This window comes from Rattus norvegicus, chromosome X (assembly GCF_036323735.1).
Source record: "Rattus norvegicus strain BN/NHsdMcwi chromosome X, GRCr8, whole genome shotgun sequence".
Lineage (NCBI taxonomy): Eukaryota > Metazoa > Chordata > Mammalia > Rodentia > Muridae > Rattus > Rattus norvegicus.
In genome coordinates this window covers 142,362,095-142,389,156 of record NC_086039.1, presented here as the reverse complement: position 1 = coordinate 142,389,156, position 27,062 = coordinate 142,362,095, and the positions used below count along the sequence as shown (strand labels likewise).

General features: G+C 35.7%; 1 protein-coding gene across 7 annotated transcripts in view; it reads left to right on the top strand.

Moving 5' to 3' along the window:
• Fgf13 (fibroblast growth factor 13) overlaps window positions 1–27,062 on the top strand; it is a 526,201-nt gene that overhangs the window by 449,425 nt on the left and 49,714 nt on the right. For all 7 annotated transcript variants that reach the window (XM_017602169.3, XM_017602168.3, XM_063280343.1 and 4 more), the window contains 2 exons: window positions 312–422; window positions 6,063–6,166. In XM_017602169.3, coding sequence (XP_017457658.1) covers window positions 312–422; window positions 6,063–6,166 — 215 coding nt within the window. The remainder of the gene's footprint in view (window positions 1–311; window positions 423–6,062; window positions 6,167–27,062) is intronic.

Sequence of the window (27,062 nt, the reverse complement as noted above, 5' to 3'; positions counted from 1 at the left end):
CTTATTCAGGATGTTTAATGAGGTGGAGTGCCACTAGGTACCAAAGGGCCAGCTATCACAGATAGTAGACTTTGTCCAAAGCTTTAGTGTATTACTAATGTTTTGAAATCAAATGGTTTTTTTTCAGATATTCTAATGTTTCTGTCTCAAACTTCTCACTTCTTTGCTTGTTTTCTTTCTTTCAGAGGAGTCTTTCAAAATATAGTTTGATTCCCCCCCCCACTAAAACTTGTATGCTAAAGTAGAATTTTGAGCCCTGCATCTCTTCCACTATAGTTATCAATTGACTCAAACCCTTGTTCTCCTTGCAGAGCCTCAGCTTAAGGGGATAGTCACCAAACTCTACAGCCGACAAGGCTACCACTTGCAACTGCAGGCAGATGGAACCATTGATGGCACCAAAGACGAGGACAGCACTTACAGTAAGTGACTGCCAAATAAATACTACGTACCAGCATATTGTTGACATTGGGTTCTTTCTATTTATTTTTAATTCAAACAAACTTTGCCAGATCCTTATGTCAATGGAAACTGTGATCATGTGACAAAACCCTGTTTGCATAGGCTCACCTACAGGAAGTTGAACATGGAAACATCTAAAATACAAAGTAGAGCAAATAATCTTGACACTATCTGAAGGATGATCCAAATGTCATCTCCATGGTAATCTAGATAGATTTATGGCTGTCCTTTGGATTTTATTACTTTTTCCCCCAGAAAATTTCTCACCCACACAGCGATCCTGAAATAGCATGCAATCTCCACTCTTTACAACAAGCCTCGTCCCAAGAGGCACGAATGGTTTCCTACCATGATAATTCATTGTTACAGGCTTTGCCCCTGCCATGCTATACCAGTGTCAATGAGACTAATGGGGAATTTTACACTGAGTTACTTACATGGCTCTGCAAAGGGATTTCTTTAAACTAAACTGGAGACCACACTGGTGAATTAAGAAGGAAATGCATCAAGATGGAGTTTTATTTGTAATTACTGAAGCACAGTGATCTGAAGGTGTTGGTTATATAACCATTGTCTACAAATATTTAGAGTAATTAAAAATACAAATAGGGCCCCCTTTCCTTCAATATTAATAATTGTTTCTTTCAATTTACAGATATCTGCAGACTTACTCATTGGTTTCTGAGGACGAAAATTCTTGGTTCTCATAATTCAATCTCTGTTTTCGAAATTTGGATTCATTTCCCTCAGATTTGTTAGTTCCTAGAAATATTCCCATTGTTGGCTGAGAAAACAGCCGCGGAAAGTAGGTCTGGCTGCTAAGGAATTCTCTGTAGTTCATTCTTTGGGAGCTGCATAACTGTAGGCAGGAAAGCCTTAGATAAGTGCTCCAGTATTAAGGATTAAAGAATGTTACACCTTTAAAAATGTTTCCTGGGCTGAGGGTTGAAATAGTACTTCAAGAGAAAGTTACCTTCAGTTACCCTTGAAGAAGCATCTCTTGGTTCATCTCAGGCTGAAGGCCCAGTATATTAAATGGCTGGCTCTTCAGTGTTTTGCCAAATGCTGTGTTGCCCTGATGATATTAAAGTTTTATAATGAATCCTAGTTGCTCTTTCATGCATACTACCCTATTTGAAACAACTGCCCAAACGAAGCTGAGTACTTCACTGGAATCAAGTAAAATATATCACTATACAGTGATCTACAATAAAATGTTTCACCAAGCTATGGACACAAATTGATGCTTGGGGAAGGAATAAGGGATGGATGCTACTCTCTATTTTATAGTATCTCAAGAAAGTGAGCATGGTTAAAGGGCAGTTTGAGATTAGCTACCAATCTAGTTGCTTCTCTATACTTTAATGTCCAGGTTTACATAGAGAAGAAATATTTGGTTCTAATATTTTCTCAAAATGAACAGTTTTGTTTTAAATAAATGATTCAGTGTGTCGTCTCCTAATAAGAGTGATAAACTCATAAAGATCATACCATATGTATTCATTTTAGGAGGTACACATATAACACACACACACAGAAGTGCACATGCACACAGCTCCATTTCTTACTATGTATTTTTATATTTTTAGAAGGTTATGCTTCTTCATTACTATATATCCATACCTGCTTGTGTTGTCTTATAACTTTGTATGGCATGTCATTTCTGAATGCTGAGGACATTCAGAGACCTTTAAAGAACATAGCCAGATAACAAGACTCCATGCCTAGTCTGATTAAAACATAGTGGTAAGTCAATCAAAGGTAAATGTTACTATAACATGCAACATGCAAATGGAAAGCATCACAAAAAAAGGAGGCCAGTAGGGCTTGACTTCATTGGATTGAGGTGCAACCAGAACCTAAGGAGATAACTTCACTTCTTCATTGCTACTATGCGACATAACCATCGTAAAACACACATGCTTAATGATTAAACTGATCTATCAACTTTCAAGTGTAACCATTCCAATCTATCTCTCCCCACTAAGCCAAGCATTTCAATATTAAATTTAAGTGATTATTTAAATGATGGAACAGCGCAAGTTTTCTTTTTTCAACTGAGTCATTTTAAGAGCTTTTCTCAACATGCACTCCCAGTATTATGTTTACCCTTTTCTTTTCATCATAATTTTCTCATTTCATTCAGTTCCCTTGATTTTATTTCATTTTAACTTTGATGTGGTAAACAAGATCACATGATAAAGCATATAATTTCATGCTTTATGTCTATCTCTTTCTAAATCCATGATTGATACTACACATTTAAGGTTACCTTGTATAGATTTATTATAATAGTAAATATCAGTCCAATGATATTTCACCATGGACAGGTAAGACATCATAAATTATGCATTTTTCAAAAAATGGCAAAGATGATAGACATTTCATCAAAGCTATTTTATTATGGGTACAATGAATGGACTTAAAAAGATAGATTTCCTCTTTTTTCAAACTTGAAATAGTTTTGCCCATTTAGTGTGTGATAATTCTCCAATACACATTAACATAATAGCTTTATTAATTATCATCTCTTGGGGAAATTGCACCTAGCCTGGTTTTATCTTCAGTACTGTTCAACAGCACGGTACATAAGGGAGCATAGCTCAGAGGAAGGAATCCCCTTAAGTTAGACATGTTTGTTTTTATATAGTCACAATGGAAAATAATTAAAAAGCAACATAGAGACTAGGAAAATTCACTTAAATCCACAAAATGAATGAATGAATGAATGAATGAATGAATGAATGAATAAAAAAGTGTTCAGGCATGGTGGCTCACACCTTTAATTATAGCAGTCGGGAGGCAGAGACAAACATATTTCTAAGTTTGAGGCTACTCTGGTCTACAGAGTGAATTCCAGGACAACCAAGGTTACACAGAGAAACCCTGTTTTAAAACAAAGTAAGAACAAACAAACCAAAAAATTTCTAAAAATCTGGCTGAAAGAGTTGAAAAGATTTTAGCTACTTAATGAATGTCATTTAGAAACACAAATGAAATCAGTTATATTTCATATTAAGCAAAGTTTCATACTGATCAAAATAATATCATTTTGCTAATGTCTAGCTCTATTAACTGTGGGTATATTTGTGTGGCAAAAAGTGGCAAACCAGAACAGAACAGAATCAATGCACATGACCCAGTGATGTACTCTAGATGAAGTTGTTGGTTACCATTGAGATCATTCATACAAAACTCTAGTATGTTTCTAGACTTTAAAAAAATACATCTGTCCTGAAATTAGCATTACCTTGCATTACATTACGTGTGTCATTGTTTATATTCTGAAGAAATTGAGACTGTTTAGCCTCTGACTAAACTATTCCTGAAATTCAATTATTCGTGCTTCATCTTAAGTCCATAAAAATGTATGACAAATTTAGAGAAGGCAAAGCAAAGCCGTGAGTGTCCACGCATGCCTATAATCCTAATCCTAAAGCAGCTGAGACAGGAGAGTTGCTTACACATTCTGGTCAACCTGAGATGCAGAGCAAGACTTGGGTCTGCCAGAGAAAGCAAGATTCTGTTTAAAAGACAGGAAAGAAAGCGAAAACACAGCGTATTGGAAGCGATTCGGTCCAAGCTTACTTCTGCTGTAGCATTTTGTGTTTTTATCTGGGAAGATTGCCCCTTCGGAAAACCTTACAGCCAACTCAGTTTGTAATTTATCTTGGCTGTCTGTAAGGAAATATTGGACTTCTGTCTATGACCAACTACTTCACAATTTTCTACTCTCTTTAGTTTTGGCACACACACACACGTGTGTACGTGTGTGTGTGTGTGTGTGTGTGTGTGTGTGTGTGTGTCTGTGTCTGTGTCTTAGTATCTAGCTTCATAAATACTTAGGATACATAGTGAGAAGTGCATGTCCTCCTACAAGTTCAATGCCACTATTCAAGAATAGGCACTATGGATTGATGTTTTGTGTGTCTCTTTCTCTTTTAACTCTATTTTTTGAAATTTGGGCATTTCATTTCTCATTAAACCACAGTCTGAGCGCAGTGAAAATCAACACAGCAGTCCAACCCTGATCAATCTCTTCTCCCCTCCTCTATGTTTACCTCTAATGTTCATACAACTACAAGGGTTCAGAATATTGTTTTATAAGATTCTAGAAATAATTTTGAGTTTCATTTCTTATCTATTTCCATTATCTATTACTATAACCTAATGTATTCTCAGGCAATGTTGGTTTTATAATTGTAGGCTAGTATGCAGTGATGTTAACTTTAAAAAGACCCATATGGATTTTTTTGTTTAGTTTATGGTAGGTCTCAGAGTTTTGAACTACGATTGCCATCTATTATACTCCCACAAAAGATGATCGCAGTTCTACCTTAGAGTTTGGTATCAGTCTACAAATGTGTTTTGAGTACATGCAGAGAGGAAGGTATCATCAACAGAACAAGACATGACTCATACATAATGTGCTCAAAGATAATAGGTTTAGTCCTTGTACATTGCATTGTCAAATTTTCCTGGCTAGTAACCTTTACCATTAGTCTCCTTTACTTCCTGTAACAGAAGGGCACTGCATTTTATATGCTGAGTAATAAATGAAGTGCCATTTTAAGGAAAAGATACACTGTAGGCTTCACAGGAGATATTTTGTCTGTTCTTTATTAATATTTTTGCACATACTACCATATATCCTCTAACAGAATCTATATACTTAAAAGAGAAGTAATTCTAGAAACAACACTTATGTATGGGAGCTATACCTTTAACGTCTTGTTCATGAAAGTAACAGACCATGTTATCATCCCTAAGCAACATACCAAACAGGGCAAAATCATCAACATTCGTCTATGACTTCTGAGAGAAAGGTGCACAGGCTATTTCCAAAAGATGTGTGTGGCAAACACTACGTTTTAAAAATGTACTGTTTTATTTTTGTTCGTGGTGTGGGAGGGCAGAGACAGCTGGTGGTGGGAGGACACCCACTGGTTGTCTCCAGTGAGTGGTGTGTGGTGGTGAGGAGTGCTTGGGTGTAAGTTTCATGCAATAAGACCTTCAGACGAAGCAGTGAAGACCATATTAACCTGCTTGCAATGATTTTGCAGGACACATTAAAGTATCAAATAATACTTTTCTCCCATAGTTTATTTTTATTCCTATACCTATTATCTTTAAAACTAAATGCCAGGAGCCTGCTCAGAGTGTAGGAATTTCTCAACAGGTAGTTCCATCTAACAGTGCCCATGAACATTTCAGCAACTGCCTAGAGCAGCGGGTTAAGGGCTTACTTTGAGGAGGGCAATGCTATTTTAGTATATACAGTGGTTTCTGACACTTTACCCCACCTCCAAAATGTAAATACTCCCCACCTCCCGTGCTCTAAAGTTCAGGATGTTTCCACCAAAGTCTTCCCTTCTCCCTGGAATGTTTGAGAGTATGTTGTTATTGACCCACTTAAGTGAATATAAGCAGTAGTCAAATACATTAGAAAGTAGAATGTAACTATATTTGTATGTATCTAGATATATATGTCTAGAGTCATTTATTCTACACTGCTTTTAGGAAGCCAGACACTACTATGGAATACATGAAAAGCCATGAAATTAGGAACTGTAACATTTTCCCATTCTTTGACATTTCAGCTCTGTTTAACCTCATCCCTGTGGGTCTTCGAGTGGTGGCTATTCAAGGAGTTCAAACCAAGCTGTATTTGGCAATGAACAGCGAGGGATACTTGTACACCTCGGTGAGTCTTTGTGTGCATGTTTTTACAATTCGTGTTTTCATCTGATATTAAAGAAAATGTATGTTCTTTTGATATAGATTCTGGTTTTAATGGAAATATATCAGTTGGACAGGCAAACTATTTTCTGGTGAGAATTATAGCTCTTCTTAATCATGTAAAACTAGCATGGTCAATATAAAATCAATAAAATACCTAAAACATTTGACAGACAGCACCATTGGAATAGTAGGTCCAATTAAACAGTCAGTGTTTGCAGCTGTGGGAAACAAGTTGTTTCTTAACTAAATAAACACATCTCTCCCCATTTATTCCTGAAGAAATTAATGAGATCCATCTTTAAACCAATTCAAGGACTCAAAAACTAGTTTGAGAAATACCCCTCAGTATTCATTACTAAACTGTTCGGTTTATAAATTGCCATCTGTTTTTATTTTAATTTTTTAATTATTTGAATTGTCAAAAATTATGGCTATAGTGTGAGGATTCAGTATTTGCATTCAATATATAATGTTCAAATCCAGAAAATAAACATTTCTGTCCTTTTAAGCACATTTAAATTTTTCGATCAATAGTCATGTTTCTGGAGTAGAGTGTGATTTTAGTATATTTGTAAAATATTGCTCAATCAGAATAATTCCATTTCTTTATTATAATTTTGTGTACACAGAGATGGAGGATATTCATTCATATTAGATATATACTGCCAAGGACAGTTTTTTTGGTTTTTGTCAGGTACAACTTAACCTCTTGCTGCATACAGATTCTTACTGTTTATTCTAACAACAATGAGGAGACTGATATCTGAAACATTTTTCAAATACATCGATACACAATATATTGATAAACAATATAGACTACAGTTTAATCAGTACCATGGGGGAAAATGTACTTTTTTAAGCAAATGTTTTACATTTAAATATAATTTTTAAATGACATAGTGCTAGAGTTAGGATTTTGTTATGTTTTGCTTGCTTTTTTGTTGGTGGTGAGACAGGCTTTCTCTGTGTAGCCCTGGCTGTCTTGGAATTCACTCTGTAGAGCAGGCTGGCCTGAAAACTCATAGACATCTGCCCGCCACTGCATCTCTAGTGCTGGGATCAAAGGTGTGTACTAGATAGAGTTAGCATTTTATTCCTATCAATAAATCTTGTTTCAGGTTAAAAAAATTATTAATATTGCTATTACCTAGTTTGAATCCCTGCATTTGAAGAAAAGAACAGGATGTAATTATCTTAGTTTAGTTCTACAACCCCCTACCTAGTCAATCAATCAACGTAGAAAACCTTTAAGCTTTCAGAAATGGGAAAATAAAAATCTTGTTTATTGAACTACCTGCTAGCTTTAAGAAAAAGGTGATTACTGACTATCAAAATCTGTTCTTCACACTTCAAATAAAACAATCTGTATTCACTCTTCCTTTAGCTTATTAGCTGAATTTCATTCGACATCAAATATGCAAAAAGACTTGACAGACATAGTAAAAATCAGTTACCTTGGTTTTAAAAAAGAAGACTTTAACTGGGCTTACATTTCCAGAGGATTAGAGTCTATGGTGGTAGAGAGAAGGCATGGTGCCCTGAGTAGCACAGCTGAGAGCTCATGCCTCAGTCCACAAGCAGGAAGTTGAGACACATTGGGAATGGCATGAGTCTTTTGAAACGTCACAGCTCACTACTAGTGACATACCTCCTCCAAAAAGACAACATCCTCCTTATCCTTCCCAAATAGTTCCATCACTGAGAAGCCAAGTATTCAAACATATGAGCCTATAAGGGCCATTTGCATTTAAACTACCACATTCCACCCCCAGCCCCCATAGGCATATGGGCATATCATAATGTGAAATGCATTTAGTCCAGTATCTGAAGTCCCCATAGCCTTTCAGACTCAGCACTGTTTAAAAGTGCAAAGTTTTTTTCCAAGAATCAAGGCAATGTCTTAATGGTAATCCTTTGTAAAATAAAAAAGTTAGCACGTATTTCTAATATATAATGCCATAGGAGCTACATACCAAAAGGGAAAAAAATCCAACATAGTGAGGACATGCTGAGCCAAAACAAGACCAAAGCATAATATCAGGGAAAACTCCAAATCCTATAGCTCCACATCTATTGTTGAAGAGTTATACGGCTCTGACCTGCCTCATGCTTCACTGTCTCACTCTCAGGCGGATTCCATTACCTGTGTACAGATAACCCTGGCAGATACCCCATATCTCTAGCATGCCCAGAATCTTGGGAGTCCCCAATATAATCCAGGTTTCACTTTACACAGTTGCTTCTCAGGGCCTTCATGCAGAACCACCATGCCATGAATTGCCTGGCCTCAACAACTCTTTTAACCATGGAGGAATATTTCACAACCCTTTAACTTGTGTATACTTTATGATTTTAGAGTCAGAATAAAATGGACAGTGCTGCTAAGATTGACTGCCTGCTTGTGATGTGACCTAGCCCCATTGAGTCACATTTGCTGCAGCTTTGTTGCTGTCTTTTTTTTTTTTTTTTTTTTTTTTTTTGAGGAAGCCTAGATGGGTGGAGTCTTGCCCTGAGTGACAAGGAAGACAACTCTCCTTTATTCCTTTGTGGATCAGGCCTCTTAACCTCCTTATCTCTTTTAGCACAAGCCTTGGCTCCAACAGCAAAATTTCCAATACTGCTTTTTTCTCTTCAAACCGGGAATTTGGTATTTCTTTTTGGCCCACTTGTTTGTATAATAAACTGCATAAAACTTAATAATAATGATGATGATTAATAATGACCATGTGATGGACTCAATGTTTGGCTATCTTGAAATCTCGTCTCCCAAATAAATTACTTTAGAATAATTTTAGAAATCTATTTTAGATTTAGCCTCAAAAAATTCTTAGGACACGGGATGAAAACAACTATAGCTTTTGCCACAACCTGGTTAGAAATACTGTTCCCCTTTGAAACCCATTGAGCTAGATGTCCATTGTTTGTGTGACTCTAAGCAATGCTGTCTTCCAACATCCTGTTAGGATGGCCCATTAATCTCTATTTACAGTATTCAATTACTTTTCTAGTTCACAGTCCAAACTCTTCTACACTCCTTTAAGAATTAGCATGGTCAGTTCCTTCACAACAGTCCCACTCCCTGTCTCAGTTATTTTTTTTTTGTTTGTTTATTTTTTAATTTTATTTTTCTTGGATGTTTTATGTATTTAAATTTCAAATGTTATCCCCTTTCCCCCCTCCCATTTCCCTCCCCCTACTCCTATGAGGATTCTCCCACTTCCACCCACCTACTCCAACCTCAATACCCTGGCATTCCTCTACATTGGGGAAACAAGCCTTCACAGGACCAAGGGCTTTTCATCTGATTGATGCTGGACAATGCCATCCTCTGCTACATGTGCACCTGGAGCCATGAGTCCCTCCATGTGTCCTCTTTGGTTGGTGGTTTAGTCCCTGGGAGCTCTGGAGGGGTCTGGTTGATTGATATCATTGTTCTACCTATGGTGTTGCAAGCCCCTTCAGCTCCTTCAATCCTTTCTCTAACTCCTCCATTGGAGTACCTGTGATCAGTCCAATGGTGAGCTGCAAGCATCCTCATCTGTAACAGTTACTTTTCTATTATTGTAATAAAACACCATGCTGAAGACAACTTCTTTTTTTTTTTCAACTTAATAGAGAAGCATTTATTATCGGTACTTAAGTTTTTCTTTCTTTTTTACTTTTTTCTTGGATATTTTATGTATTTACATTTCATATATTATCCCCTTTCCTGGTTACCCCCTCTCTCATCCCCCCTGTCCCTGCTTCAGTGAGGATGCTCTCCCTCCCACTCACCCACTCCCAACTCACTGATCTGGCATTTCCCTTCACTGGAAAAGGAGCCTTCATAGGACCAAGGTCTTCTCTTCCTATTGATGCCAGACAGTGTCATCCTCTGCTACATATACATGGGTCCTTCCATGTGTACTTTTTTGTTGGTGGTTTAGTCCCCAGAAGTTCTAGGGTTTCTAGTTGTTTGATGTTGTTGTTCTTCTCATGTAGTACAAACTCCTTCACTTCCTTCACTCCTTCCCCTAACTCCTCCATTGGGGTCCCCTTGTTCAGGCTGATGGTTAGTTGCAAGCATCCTCATCTGTATCAGTAAGACTCTGGCAGAGACTCTCAGGTGACATCCATATCAGGCTCCTGCGAGCAAGCACTTCTTGGCATCAGCAGTAGTGACTGGGTTTGGTGTTTGCATATGGAATGGATCCCTAGGTGGGGCAGTCTCTGGATGGCCTTCCCTTCAGTCTCTGCTCCACTCTCTGTCCCTTTGTTTCCTTTAGACTGAGCAATTCTGGGTGAAATTTTTCAGAAGGTTGGGTGGCCTCATCCCCCAACCAGGAGGCTTGTCTAACCTCTGGATATGGTCTCTACAAGTTCTCCCTCCACTTTGTTGGACATTTCAGCTAATCTCATCCGTATTGGGTCCTGAGAGCCTCTTGCTTTCCTGGCATCTGGGACTTCCTTGTTGCTACCCCCAGTTCCTCATCCCCAACTGCTACACACCTCTGTTCAAATTCCTGACCCTCTGTCTATCATCCCCATCTCCTCTCATATCTGATCCTGCCCCCTCCCACCCTCTACTTCCCAGTGAATATTTTTGTTCTCCTTCTAAGAATAACTGAAGCATCCACACTTTGGCCTTCTTTCTTCTTGAGCTTCCTGTTGCCCCAACTTTTAGGCTACCATCCACTTATCAGTGAGTGCATACCATGTGTGTTTTTCTGTGATTGGGTTACCTCACTCAGGATGATATTTTCCAGTTCCAACCATTTGCCTACGAATTTCATAAAGTCATTGTTTTGATAGCTGAGTAATATTCCATTGTGTAGATGTACCACATTTTCTGTATCCATTCCTCTGTTGAAGGGCATCTGGGTTCTTTCCAGTTTCTGGCTATTATAAATAAGGCTGCTCTGAACATAGTGGAGCACGTGTCTTTTTTATATGTTGGGGCATCTTTTGGGTATATGCTCAAAAGAGGTATAGCTGGATCCTCAGGCAGTTCAATGTCCAATTTTCTGAGGAACCTCCAGACTGATTTCCAGAATGGTTGTACCAGTCTGCAATCCCACCAACAATGGAGGAGTCTTCCTCTTTCTCCGCATCCTCACTAGCATCCACTGTCACCAGATTTTTGAACTTAGCCATTCTGACTGGTGTGAGGTAGAATTTAAGGTTTGTTTTGATTTGCATTTCCCTGATGACTAAGGATGTTGAACATTTCTTTAGGTGCTTCTCAGCCATTCAATATTCCTCAGCTGTGAATTCTTTGTTTAGCTCTGTACCCCATTTTTAATAGGGTTATTTAGCATTTAATTAGGCTTAGGGTTCCACAATGTTAGTGGGCAGGTGTTGCTGCTGGAACAGCAGCTGAGAGCTTGTATCTCAGTCTGCAAGTAGGAGGCAGAGAGCCACACTGGGAATAATGTTAAGTTTTTTGAAACCAGAAACCCCCAGTGATATACATTCTCCCCTGAGGGCCACATCTCCTAATCCTTCCCAAAGAATTCTACTAACTAGGGATGAGTATCAAATACATTAACCTGTGACAGCTATTGGTATTCAAACCACACATATATTCATATCCTATAAAGGAAAACTAACCTTAAACAAGCAATTATAAATCAGTGAAAGGAATTACATTCTCATTAAGGTGGAGGTATATTTTGATTTATCAAAGAGTTAAATGTACAGATAAAAAAGAAATGTACCAAACTATTTGTCTAGGGAAGACAACTGAGTCTTCTACAGGATAAATGTATCAATTCATTCTTACCCCTTCAACAAATTGATGGCCATCCTCTCTGGAACTCTATTTTATTTTCATCTCATTTAAAATGTACTCTCCAGACCCTATTAGGACAGAATTCTATGACTTTATGGCCAACTCACTTGGTAAATAATTTATCTTCTCTACATAGGCCATACAATTTCTGTCATAACCATTCAACTTTGCTGTGGTAGCACAAAAGTAATCACAGGCAGTAAAATTAATAGGTATCAGTTCCAGTAACAGTTTATTCACCAAAACAGATACTGGGATAGATTTTTGGTTTCTGGCTGCAGTTTTCCGATGAGTGGCTTTGTTTTATCAAGTTGTTGATATTACTGACCCTGCTTAAAATTCTGTCCCTTTTTAATTTTGGTAATATTATATCTGCTGAAATTCCTTCATCTTTCTTTGCTGGCCACTTCCAAATAATAACATCTGGAAACCTATTTTCTCTTTCTGCATATTTTTTCTACTTTTTCCCATATTGCTGAGTACTATTCACATTCATGCTTAGAAATGATATGTTTCCATATACTGACTTTTAACAAATTTGTACAATAAGAGGTGGTGGGTTGGGAGGTGGGGGGGGTCAATACAAGTAATGAATGAAAGGGAGAATTTGACCTTTGGTTTTTCAGTTCATGGAAAAACTATTACCCAAATGGAAATAAAAGAAAATGGCAGATTTGCTGATTGATACACCAGAATGAAGATTTTCTGTTCTGTGTACAATTCTAAACAACTATTCCTGAGATTTTGAAAACTAATGATTCTTTGAAAACCTTTTAAATATCATCTCGATTTTCTTCTTTTGCATTTCTGCTTTTGTGTCCCATAATTCTATCTGAATTCAATGTTTTTAATCTACTAAATAAAAAAAATACTCCATTTTCTTATTGTCATAGAAATAACAATTTATCTCACATGATTAACCTTGGGATTATTATACTGTAAATACTTCCTGATTTTTTTCTCATTGTCATGGGACAGACTTGGTATAGGCTCAAGTGGCAGTGAGAAACCATCTTTGGTACAGATGATTGTTAATTAGTCATTATTTTATAGCATATTTTCTTTTTAATTATAATATACGTAAGTCTTTTGGGAACCACAGGGAATTACCATTCATTGTACATAGAGAAAAATTTTCTTGCCATTGTTTTTTTTTTTTAAAATAAGGAGTTCCACATAAGAGTTTGAGAGTCCTCAAAACATAAAGAGTTCATAGCATAAATATTTCACAACATGAAGCTTTTGTAATAAATTTTTCAAATGTGCTTGAAATATATATTAACTATAAAAGCTCAAGATTTTTAAATGTGGAAAATTGGTAATTTCTTAGTATTTATTTAATAGAATGATAATATAATATACTAGGCACAGATGGTGAAAATGCAGATAATTTGGCTTTTATTTTAGAATATTTTAGACCTCATAGCGGCATCTTTATCTAATTATCTTTTATCAAAAGCATCAGATTGTTTTGTAGCCTACAATATCGCTTTTAGCAAAAATGTATAGGCTGAAGATTTTTATCTAGTTTCATACCTTAGGTAGCATATATTACTGACTCTGGGACTTTACTCAGTCTGAATTAAGGATACATGCTTTTCTTTGCTAATAGATTATTTACACATAATTTAAATTTATTACATTTCTTCTCCCACCATACAGAAAATGACTTATGTATCATTTTCAAAAGCCTATGATACATCTTCTTTCAGTGGAATCACTATCACAAATATTTAGAAATTAAGCTATACCAGAACAAAGAACAAAGGAACTTAATTTCTCTTTTTGACAATCCTGATTTGCTTCCCATTAAGGAGAACTTCTAAGGGTGGGAAGGAATCTTGTAAGGAAGATTGTAGAAGTAGAGGAACAGGAAATCTACTCTAAAATCCTGTCTGCTAGTCTACTAGAAATGCAGGGTAGCTACATCCATAGAAATCTCACTAACATGGCTGCCTAAATGACACCTAAACAAGTAGAAGGCCAATAGACTTCGAATATGGAAAGGAGAAATTTTCTGGAGCCCTAACCTTTGATAAAGAACTACAGGCAACTGAAGAGCAATGAGAGCCGGACAAATAGTCTTCCTTGGGGATGAATTAACTGAGATGGTTATATTTATATAGTTAGGCATTTATAGACATATATGTGTATCACCTGCATATATGGAACAACTGAGAAAAAGATGGTTTTGGTTGTGAGAGGTTACGAGACAGAGTAGTACATAAAAGGGGTTGGAAGGGGAAAGAGAAAGTAATATAATTATGTTTTATTTGTTTTTAAAAGAATATCATAAGGTTCAACAGAATTTTTAGTGTAAGACCAAATGCATCAGTTACTCTTTCAGAATTTTACGATTTTGTATCATCCATCACAAGACTTTAGCTATTGTGAAATTAGTTAAACCTTGCTGTTTTACCAAGTCTAAATATCATAAAATGTTTAAGGAGATGGGAATGTTAGTATAATGTGATCAGTGTATGTTATATGCATATGTCAATTGTTACTCTGTACTTTATACATTTCATACAATTGAAAAGATAAAAGTAAACATATATGGTAGGTGGAATATGTTCCCATGTGATAAAGCCTCAAAAAACAGTTCCTTTATTGATATATTTGCTTAATGAAGTATATACATGTATATGAATATTATATTATATTACATGTACTTTATATTCTGGGCCCCTCATTAACCTCTCCTGTTACTTGTGTCTTCCCAATAGTTGGCTTCCTCTTTTCCTTTCCCCAAATAGTCTATGTTCTTCTTTCATGTCATATATGTCATTTGGCAACCTTCCCAGGGGTGATATAATAGTATAACTATAGTTTCATTTTTAGCTTTGTGAAGAAGCACCACATTGATTCCGTGGTGGTTACAGTACTTTATAATCTTGATGACCTTATAATTCCTGCTGATTATAAACTCAACAACTCCACCTCTGAGTTCTTTGACCTTTTACGATCTAGTATATAGGTATTCTCTATTCAGTGGCCCTCCTAACCCCATGACCATACCACTGGACATTTTAGTAGGTAGAGTCATTGACTATTTTAACTATCTCTTAACTTTATCTTTTGCATCTTTCATGATTTTTGTCTTTACGTATATGTGTATGTGTTATGCATGGAGATGCATGTGTATGTGAAGGTCAAAGATTTCTTGCTGAACTTTAAGCTCACTGGTGTGCTATTAGTTCCAGGGATCTATCTGCTTGTCTCTGCATCCCAGCACTGGGGTACCTGGCATTTTAACTCAAGTTCTCATGCTTTCACAGGAAAGTCTTTAACAGCTAAGCAATATCTTTATCCTTAGCTCCTCCCTTCCTTTTTTTCTTCTAAATAATCAGCTTTGTTGACATATAGCTTCTAGACCATAATATTTATTCATGTAGAGTATATAATTCAATAGTTTTTTCACATATTAGCAGGATTGAGCCACCATCATTTTTATTTAATTCTAGAACTTATATTACCATAAATGGTAAAATTATACCAATTAGCAAGCATACACAAATCCTTTCCCTCACTCCTTGAAAACCACTAATCTATTTTCTCTATATACATTTACATGCTTTAGAAAATTCATAGAACACATTATAGAACAAATTATAGAACACATATCCCTTTGTGGAGGGCTTTTGCCACTTAACATAAAGTGCTTTGATTAAGATTAATGCATATGATTTATTTTTCAATATGTAATTATTGAGTGGATTTGTAAGACCCTAAGAAAATTGGTTAACCCTTGTACAAAGAACAACACATGCCTTTTACTGAGAATCAGCCTACTTCTATTTATGTCACTAATATGTATTTCTGTGTATCTCTGTGTTAAACAACCACTTTCACTTATACTGTGGGGCCACTCAAGAATATGTTAAATTTTCAGCATTAAATGGCTGAAGAGATCACTCATTGAGTCATGTGCTTTCTGTGATGAGGACTTACATACACAGCATCCATGTAAAAGCTCACTGGGGTTCTGGTGAGCCACGATCATCCTCCCATATATTCACTGGCCAGCCAATCTATTTGAAATACTGAATTCCAGGTTCAATGAAAGACCCTGTCTCAAAAAATAAAGCTGAGCATGATAGAAAAAGATAGCCAAAGTCAACCTTGGCTTGTATATCTACTACACACACACACACACACACACACACACACACACACACACACACACACGTGCGAGCGTGCGCACGCACACACACACTGTACACACAAAGATGACTACAAATATATTTGAAATCCTTTGCATCTTACCTGAAAGTAGTTCAGTGTTTTCTTCCTAACAGTAGTTGTAGTTTCTTAAATAACACAACAGAGCCTATTTCTCAAGTTCAGTAAATTTAACAAAACACAATATTGTATCCCATCTACTCTACATTTTCCAATTTTATGAATTGACAGATCTGTTCATTATAGCATTTTCTCTTCAGTCTAGTATCCAGTCTAGGGTAACAGACTGCATTAAGCTGTCATATTTCTGCAATATATTCTGACTAGGGCATTTCCAGTCTTTTTCTTTTACAGTATTGGCAAATTTTTATTTTGTTTTGTTTTCTGGCTATTTTCAGTGCTAGGGTATTATCATATAGTGTATGACCTAATTTTCAATTATGTAAATACACTTCTCTAGTGTTTATGTTAATGCAGAAACAACAAAATCTATACAAATTCATTGATTAAGTCATAGCAACTAATGAACTCCTAGAAATCTTATGTAACATGGGAAACATTTGGATTATGTCAAATCTGTATAGCATCAATGAGATAATTGAAGGCTTAGGGTTATTATCATAGAGAATTTAGTAAAAAGCATTGCTTTTTAAAGTAGAGCTATTTGGAAAATTGACATTGTTTCCATCATAAATGAAAATAGGTTGAAAATCAACATGAGCAGTATCCCATCCAACACAGAAGAAAATGATGAGTTACTTGTCATGTTAAAACCAAAGAGAAAGAAATATTGCCTTCTGATTGTAACATTGGGAGGCCGGATAGATGCCAAGACTAATCACCTAAACTCAGTCATCTAATCTACATGGTCCAAAGCGAATACGGACCTTTAGAAGTTGTTTTCTGACCTCCATATGTACACTGTGAGTCATGGCACTTCCTTCTCCCACAATAATAAACAAACCTAAAAACAATAATCTTTCTTCATTTATTTACTTCAGTTAATTAACATTACATTTTTCATTTCCTATAAAATTGAAGAAGTTTTAACTGCCAAAAATCAAATTCCCAGTTTTGGTGCATATGTTTAAAAAAACTATGATCAAATAATCTACATGTATGTAATCATAATTTTGATGGGTGTTTTTATTCAGATGGATGCATTGTAATGGTGTAACAGCAATTATACAGACATATCTCTGAGTCATATGTTTTGGAATGTAAATTGTAAATGATGAAATTATTTTAAAAGTAAAATGCAAAATTTCAAGACCATGATAATCTGGCAAGTAACAATTGTTTCACCTGTTTACTATTCTTTGTAGTGCTAAGAGTTTCCTTAAAATATAAACACAAATCCAGCTTGGAATTTAAACATCTTCTTTTCATTGTCTCTGAAACAAAATAAACAAAGCTAGGAAGTTATTCAGGGTGAAAAGTCAGTGTTTATGTTCTTAAGTGTGAAAGTGACTAAGTATGGTACATTCTCAGAAATCAGAAAGACAATAGTGGCAGTAGGTAAAGACAGTAAACACATCTGTGTTGGATGTGATACTGCTCATGTTATGGCTCTGTGATCTCTTTCTGATGCCAACTTGGAAAGGTAACCTAAATTAGAAGTCACAGGGCACATGTTTAACAGTTGTCCCATGGTTTTAACTCTGAGTTAAGTCATGTTTGTAGAAACACACTATCTTGGGATTAAAATATAAAATAATTGTCAAGAAAGACAAAAGAGTTTCCCTTCTCTCTGCTTTCACACATGCAGAAGATGAGTGGATAAGCCAAACTCATATCCATTGCTCTGTTGCTATGATGACACTAGTTTATTCCTAAAATGCTATGTTTTTAATATATAACCTACCATGACCATTAGGAAATTGTTCTAGAAATACTTTCAGTAGACTTTAATAAACGTATAGAAGAGAACCAATGGCTGTTTAGCATTATTTTATGTTAGAAGCACATGAATATCTTGAAGATATTGTTCAATGATGGCATTATTTTTAGTCCTTACCTTCTTGATTATTTTAATCTACAGTGGAATAGAAAAGAAATAATAGCTCACTAATACTTTTTCCATTTTGTCCTTATTTCTGAGAAACCTGTGCTATGAAATAGTTTCCTGCTAAATTCTGTACTTATTAGTTAAGAACTGATTTCCCCACTCTACCCTTAGCCTTGTATTAGTTCTATCCAAAGTACATTTTGATATGCATGTATTGACACAATGTATATTCATAATAATATATAAGGGCCAATTTTATGATTTCTGTCGGGTCTATTTAAATATTTAAAATATGTTAAAGGAACAGATTGCCACCCATTTTTGATCTATTTAATGGCTAAGTTTTCAAAATTATGTAAGTGAGTGCATTACTGAGGCACAAAGAAAGCATAGGAGGCTTTCAATGACTACCAGTCTTCAAGGGAATTATGAGTTCTGAAGAGAGAAACTTTAAATGAAAACATTTCTCTGATCATTATAATAGCTGTAACCAAGGTTAATAACTGGCAAACCCCTGACTAATACGTTAAATATGTTTTGCTTGAGCTGAATATGTCTGGAGATGGCACATCTGTGCAAAAATTCTGATTAAGTTATTCATCAGATACTCTGATGCTAACTACTTTTGACAACCCTGGAAGTAGAACCACAGGGAAAACCTCAATTGATTTCTTGGATGGATTTTTGCATATAGCCAGTAGCAATAATACATAATGCCTCCTTTCATAGGGACATCAGATATCATAGGAATTTTGGCATAGCACATAACAAGAATAGTCAAAATTAGAAATGACATTCATTTTGACTAAGGAAAAATATTTTCATAATGATTGAAAAAGTCAAGAGTGCATAACAATTTTAAGTATTACTGTTTAGACTCAAAAGTAGGGAGGATGAAAAATGCGTTAAAGAGTATACAAATTATTCCACAGAACTTTTATAATTGGGAATGAGACATTATAAAATGAAAATGATAACTTAGAAATGAAATTCAAGCAAGTAAAACTATATTACCTATGACAAATACTGTACTAACAGCGCCCCCCCCCCCAAATCTGTGCATAGCAAGTTTCTTGATCTACCTTGCTTATAAAATCAAAGCTACTATAACAGTCCTTCTTAGATGTTTGTTTCTGTTGGGTATTTTTTTCACTCCATCAAAGCCAGTGTGTGCTACCCAAATATTCTTCTATGTGTGGCCTCTGGAGTATGGTCTATCTACTGTTAGCATCACTATTAGAGAAAAACGAATCCTCTTTTTCCCAATACCCAAGAATTACCAATAGTTTCTCAACAAAGGATGGAGTTGAATGTCTAATCTCCCCTAACATGCTTGGATTTTGTTCTCTTAGAAGGTTTTATTGTAAATCAACTGGCAATACCTGTTAAGTCTCTGCCAGTACTAGGTACCCAATACTTACAGAGAACATTGGGGTTCATAATATACATAGTAAAGTTCATACTAGGCTCTGAGCTCTAAATGCTAGAAGACGATCTACTGGGGGGAGGATTAACATGTACTATTTCACCTCCAACCTGACTTGTAAGATTGGCAATGCTATTGTTAACAGAAGACTCACTGTAAAGAAAAAAAAATATTTCTTGTAGGGAAACAATTTGAATGCCCTTAAGGCTGGAACGAGGTGTGTATTATGGGATGTTACAAGCTGTACTAAACAATACTTGCTCTTCATATAACAACACAGTCTTCAGATCATGTTAAGACCATGCCTTCATATGATGGGGCAAAATAGGTGAACGTGACAGAGAAATGCTCTTCAAATATAGCAAGAAAGGACGCTACTTAGAGTTGTCTGAAAGCTCTGTAAATCTGTAACTTTTTCAAAAAGATATCTCACACAAACACCATAAGTAGATTATATTAGAGATCAGCAACTAAACCCATAGCAGAGTCCACTTCACCTTTGGACAGAGAGCTAGCCTTCCCTAATTCTTTTTCAAAAATGGCCATAGCAAAGAGAAGCAGTGCTGACCCAGAGATACAGCTTTCTGAGGCTGCAATAGTCAAGCTACATTAACATGTTGTATATTGAATAAGAGAAAGCATGTGTTTTGGGGTTTGGGTTTCTATCCTAACAGAGTTGCCATGAATGATGAGACAACACAGCAGAGCTTTGATCCTTCTATTTTCTCTTGCTTTATCTTTAGAATTCTTATGCGCATTGAATTTTTCAAATTCCTGAGACTCATCTACCACTGCCCCTGTGTACTAGGGTGGCTAGTACTACAGAAAGCAAGTACATGCAAACCATATTTATTGCATTTATATTCCTAACATCTTTCTCAGTGAGGAAAGACACCTGGGTAATTCATGTTTCTTTTGTACTCTTCTATCCCCAGATAGAAGTATTAGGTCCTAAAAAGTTCTGATTCCAATGGGCTACCGTTGAAGCATTCAAATGCCACCAGGCTCAGCAAACGCTTTGATAGCTAGTGTTTCTGATACAGACATACACCATTATCAAACAAATAACCTGAAGCATATGGACCAGCAGAACTGTGATGAGTGGTTCTGTGTAGCCCCTGGATTTGCTATAGACCTTGATTGTACTTCTGCCTAAAACGAGGATTTTAATATAGCATTCAAGTTATTTCAGGTATGCCTCTCCATCTTTTGAAGCAAGGCGTTTTTCCTCTCCATAATTTATACTTTAATTCAACATTCCTACCCAGTCGCTCCTGTCTTTAACCTATGAAATGTTTATTATTTATTTATTTATTTATTTATTTATTTATTTATTTAATGTTTGTTTGTTTACGTGTAGATGTATATACTTAAGTATATGTATGGGCACCATATGATGCATGGCCAGTAGAGATCAAAAGAGGGCATGGGGATCCCTAGAACTGGAGTTACAGATGGTTGTAAGCTACCATGAGGATAACGGGAAAGAATCTTGGGTCCTCTGTAGAAGCAGTAAATGCCATCTTTCTGGTTCCAAACCTCTGAACTGTCAATGATGTTAGTGAAGCTTCAAAGTAGTGGGATTCATTGTTTTGTTTGTTTTCTAATGTCTATACACGGTCTTCTGTCTTGTGTTAGCATGAGCCATTCATAATCCTTGTTGTCAGGGAACCAACTGTTCTGCTTTTCCGAGCTTGCATCTATAAAGGACTCATTTGGCAGCATACTGCCTACATATTAGCGTTGGTTATATAATTGTAAAAATCAATACATTTCAAAAATGCAAGCAAGCAAGCAACTGAAGAATAATGGTAGTCAAAAATTGTAGGAAAGTCGGATATGCTGATGCAATTCCAGATGTGATTTGTTTCAGACCTAGCTAACGTTACTGGCATCAGGACCCTTTTATTGTGGCACTTTGCAGGAGCAATAGTAAAGTGAAACAGTTTCTTCCCCAAGGTTTTTTGTAGTCTATGAAATTCTAACTAGCCTAAAATTTCTACACTTCACTCGCTGTCATTGCTGTCCCACTTTAGCCAATTAAAGACTGTAGGAAGTTACGTGAGTGTATATAAGAGATAGTGTGGTGGCAGTTGCTTTCAAATAGGCTCAGTGCATTTCTCAAAACCAATAATCATGTACATGTCTGTTAAATATTTTGAAATGATTTGACCTTATACATAATATCAAGTTGTTGTGTTTATTTAGCATTTTCAGCATATTTGACCAAATGTTCCTGAATGGTGAACATAGAAGCAGTTGTATCTAGCCAGTCTTCCATCTGGAAAAGTAAGCACTTGCAACCTTTGAGATAACAATTGTAAACAACATTTTTTAAAAAATCAAAAACCTAATAGGATATGGTTGTTACTGTGGTAGGTTGTAGGCTATTGAACAGGAATGCTGACCATAAAAGCATCTGAGAGAGGATGGATAGTGACTTGGTTTGGAATTTTACATTGTTGTTACTGCTCATGTGTGGTTGCCTTTATTATTATCTCCTGAAATATTACTATGTACCAATGAGTAATGACTTAAGCTGCACTTCATGCATTCTAGGCTTTTCATAATCATGGTTAATTCATTTTATATATATATACATATATATACATACATACATACATACATACATACATACATACACACACATACACACAACCTAACTCATACCTTAACATGATAGAATTTTCATTGCACATATATAATATCAAATCCAAAATGCAATAATCTGAAAAACTATCAAGGCCTCAATTGGTAGAGAGGTCACACCAAATTAAATGCTCTCTATATGGGAAGATGAGATTTTAAAGTACTGACTTATTGTATATACAGCATCTGACAGTTAAACATGGGCTCTTTTTTTTAAATGTCACAGATATATTCATTGTGACAGACCTCAAAAATTTTAGGGTGTTTTCAAGTTAGAAGAAATGAAAATAGGGCCCAAATTGTAAGTGTCACAAAGAAAGTTGCTTATTTTTGGCACATTAATTAATTACTTTACAAATTTGTTCATTATGTTCCTTTATAATTTTATAAGGACAATCACAGATTTTAAATGCTATTAGCATTTAGGTTCTCAGTGAATTGGTAAGAAAGTTACTAGGCAATATTTAGAATTATTTAGAATTACTTATTTATATTATGTATATGAGTGCACTGTAGCTGTCTTCAGACACACCAGAAGAGGGCATCAGATCTCATTACAGATGGTTGTGAGCCACCATGTGGTTTCTCTGAATTGAACTCAGGACCTCTGGAAGAGCGGCCAGTGCTCTTAATTGCTGAGCCATCTCTGCCTCCCCCAAATAATGCTTTTATTTGGATTTTTCCCCAAATACAAATGGACTGCAGAGTTTGTATTTTTATGAGATTATTGTGAGCCTTTATTTACTGTTATTGTGTCCACCAAACTATTACCATCTCATCAGGTCTCATCAGGGAGAAGTGTCTTACTCTGTATGAGGAAATTGCTCTTTCGAGAAGCTCCATGCAGAATTGCTATAAAAAGAATCTATAGTGGGTTAAAAGTTCACAGGAAACCCTTGATATAAATGTTTTCATATATGGGAAGATCTCATTTAGGAGTTTAGATTGTGGCATGAAAAGAAAATCTGCTACTATACACAGAGTTCCCATTCTAAGTTTGCCCCATCTTAAGCTTCTTAGTGAAGGGTTCCAGAGATAGTTTTGTATTATAGTATAAAGACACAATATTTGATATAGCAGTTTCCATACTGAAAGCAATATTGCCTACATTATTTCACACTACAGTATGCCCATTTGCTTGCCATGTCATCACAAAATACTATTGCATTTGATTTTAAATTTTGCACTGTTAATTTAATGCACAGTCCAAAAGGTCTACATGTTATGGAAACAAATTAATAAAATGGAAATTAATTCTGTAATTTTTTCATTTGTTTCAATTTTATTATTGTGTAGGTTCACATTGAAAGACCTTATTCCTTTGAGATGCTGAATGTACATTTGTGTTTTAGACTCTGATGCTTTTGAAAGATACACAAGCTTGCCTTTAGTTGCTGATAATTCTCAGTCATGTACAGATTCGTTAAGATATTGAGATAGATTCTAATAATTTCCATTGGTCTTAGGAAAAAATGCTGTTGTAATATTGCCGGGGACTACAAAGTATTTGATACTTTTTTGTCATCTCACATAATTCAAGGAAAGGGTGTCGTAGACAAGTTTGTGTCTCTGTAGGTATGGCAGGCTTTAAACTCATGGTGATCCTTCTGCTTACATCTGCTGGGGTTACAAACGTTTACCTACAAGCTCAGCTCTAGACAGCCTTATTGTATCTGTGCATGTTAAATGGAAATACAATCTCAACTGTAAATCCTGCTGTGAACCAGAGTTTTCTTCAATATGAATACTTACAGAATCCCTTTCCTTCAGGTGGAACATTCTAAATGTCAATGAGATGGGACTTTTTTTCTGCATTGTTTGCTTCTGATTTTTTCTGCATTCATTTTGTGTGTTTCTAAAGCGGTAAAGGGGGAGTGTTGCTGCCAAGTTTACTTAGTAGAGGATAGGTCCTGTGTCCTTTAAGATTCTATCTTGTTTGGATTTAATTGGCCCATCATAATTACAGAAATTATAAAAAGTGGCAGGTAATATCAGACTAGCTTCTTGTGTTTTGTGTTCAGAAAAGGCTGCAGAAGCATTAGAGCACCTCCCCTAATTTTTGCCCTCAGAGTACAATGTGCACACTATTTTTATACATCTCTTACTTCCATGTTTCTTGCATGTAGAATTGTCGTTTCATAAACTACACTTTAAGTTATTTGAAGACAAGAATCACACCTTCTTTTATATTTTCTCCATCACTTTCATTATCTAGTACTCATTACATATGCTACACGTGTTTAGCTAATAATTGAACAAAATTTGACTGCATAAGAAGCCAATGATTGAGAAGAAATGAATGATTACTCCAATGTGGTAAGAAAAGATTTAATAAAAATGTGACTGTTTAGTAAAGAGCTATGTGGAAGTTCAGATGAAATGTTTTTTCAGTGTACCTGCGTGCACTTATGCCTCTCTCCCTTTTCTTGATGCATGCTGGGTTCACCAAGGTATTATCACCTGTTCCAAAATAGTGATGAAGAAAATACTCTTTTTCTGTACATGGGAATCACTAGCTGGACACAGTTGTATTGGCAGCTACAAGGGCACACTGAGCTCCAGGAACGCAGCTTCCAGCTTAGGAAAGAGTCTATGTATTTGAGTGGCTTTCTTCTCTGTCATCTTGCCTATTGCCTTATATACTAAATAATGCTGTTGTTTTGTTTCCGGGAACCCCTTGTCTGGTTTTTCTTTTTAAAGAAATAACTCCAACATTGTAGGCACTGTGGATTTTTAAGTAAGAACCACAGCATTGAGGTTGAAGAAAGAACAGATGTGAGGTGCTCTTTCTCTTTAGTCCTGGGACCCAGGTTATCATCCCAGAAAGTAGATGAGATTAACTTGGAAGAAATGAAGTTCCATTATTATCTACTCTCAATCACACCAGTGGTATAGATTTCTATGACATCTTTTGCAATAGTATTCTTTTCCCTTTTCTGCCTCCAATTTTCTGGTTTATTTATATTAAAAAAGCAGCATTAGGTCTCTACCAGAGACATAATTGGTTTTGACCAATAAAAGATGATTGTGCCTTCTAATTGCCTGCAGTTAATGGCCCTGCTCTTTATCTCACAGAATAATGGAAAATGTCACATTTCAGTGTTCTATGACTCATTATAAGAAATAAATGTGTGAATGGTGCCAAAACACAGCAACTTGCTGTATGTAAATGACAAAGTACATAATTAGATATTTCTAAACTGAAAATATTTGTTCATATAGGCTTATACATACACTTTTCTGTTCTCTAAGTTATTACATCATGTAATCAGGGTTCAGTGTGTATTCTCGCCTCTGGGTGGTGGTTCAGGAAGCAATACAAGTGGCCTTCCATCCGAGCTGTAAGAGAAAATTCATGCTTTCCTTCTCTGTTAATGTCAGCTTTTTGTTTCTTTGAGCCTGTTTGTTTAGTTTCCCCCATGGTGCAGTCTTCCAAACATTTGTTATTTCTCCTCTTGTGCAATTTGAATTAATGTGGGTGATTGTGGTAGTTAGAGCCTTTTTGCTCCCAGTTAGTAATTATCCAATCTATAGTTTCATGCCAAACTTAGTGCAGCAGAAATAGGAAAAGCTGAGGCTTCTCAGGAAAAAAAAAAACCTTTTATTATTGACTACATCTACTATGTAGGCATAGTTAGGATTAAAATTTACCCCAAACATATTACAGTTCTATGTTAGGAGATTTTACTAATACAATTACCCAATGTCTGTAAGCTTCTGGTATATTCATGGGACTCTTGTTTCTTCTATGAATTTATCAAGTCATAATTGCTGAGAATTTCCATTACTTTTGTTGGCAAGAGAGTATGCCTGAGAGTTCTCCAGAGAGACTGTTAGCAAATAAAACATGTAAGTTTTGGTCATCTAAAATGATAGGACGTGTTAAAGCCCCAAGTTTCGCTTAGTTTTGCTTAATTATTTCTTTCCATTTGTCATATTGTGTACCAAAAACGCTGATCTTTGGAAGTTTTGGAAAGGTAAGCCCAAACGGCTCTTTGCTGTGCTCTCGCAGATGAGCTAGGGAAAAGCCATATTATAATTAGAATTCATATATTCCTTTTGTAAATCTGGAAAAGGCAGTGAAGTTAAAGATAACGTTTAAACAACAGAATCTCTCATAAAATTACTATTTTTGCCCATGTATTTAGAAGCACAGAGCAAGAATAAAGTCCTTGGGTTCACCACATAAAAAGACGCTTGAAGATAGGGAATGTGTGTAATTCTTCCAGTTACTATGAGGCCTTACTATCCATTTAATTATAGAAAAACATGGAAAGAGACTGTGTTGAAGATCAACTACTCATACTTATAGATTGATTGGGACAGCCTACCTCTACTGTATAATTTCTGGGAGTACTGTGAACATTCCATAAAAATGACAATGTGTGAAAATTTCCATCTTATAATCTAGAGGTGCCTAGAGGAAATAATTCCTGTGGTAGCCACAAACAGCTTTTGATTTTCATATATTTATGTTTACAGAAAATAGGGATATAGAGACACCTAATCCTGAAATCCAACTGGAGCATCTCAAGCTCCAGTAGTCTATTATTCACCAATTCTGACATTGAGCAAATTACCATAATTTCTAAGGTTCAAAAATGGTATTATTTAGTCCTAGAATTCATCGAGATTATTTTTGTGAGTTATCTGTCAAGTCTATATGTTTAATAAATAACTAGGTCCCTCTCATTATTTTTGTTGTTGAATGAACATTGAATGAAGGACTAATGTTCTGAAAATATTTCTACACTTCAGTATTAACTAAGAAGTATGACTTATGGAAAGATTTTTTTAGACCTTTTAAAATTAAACATTTTCTA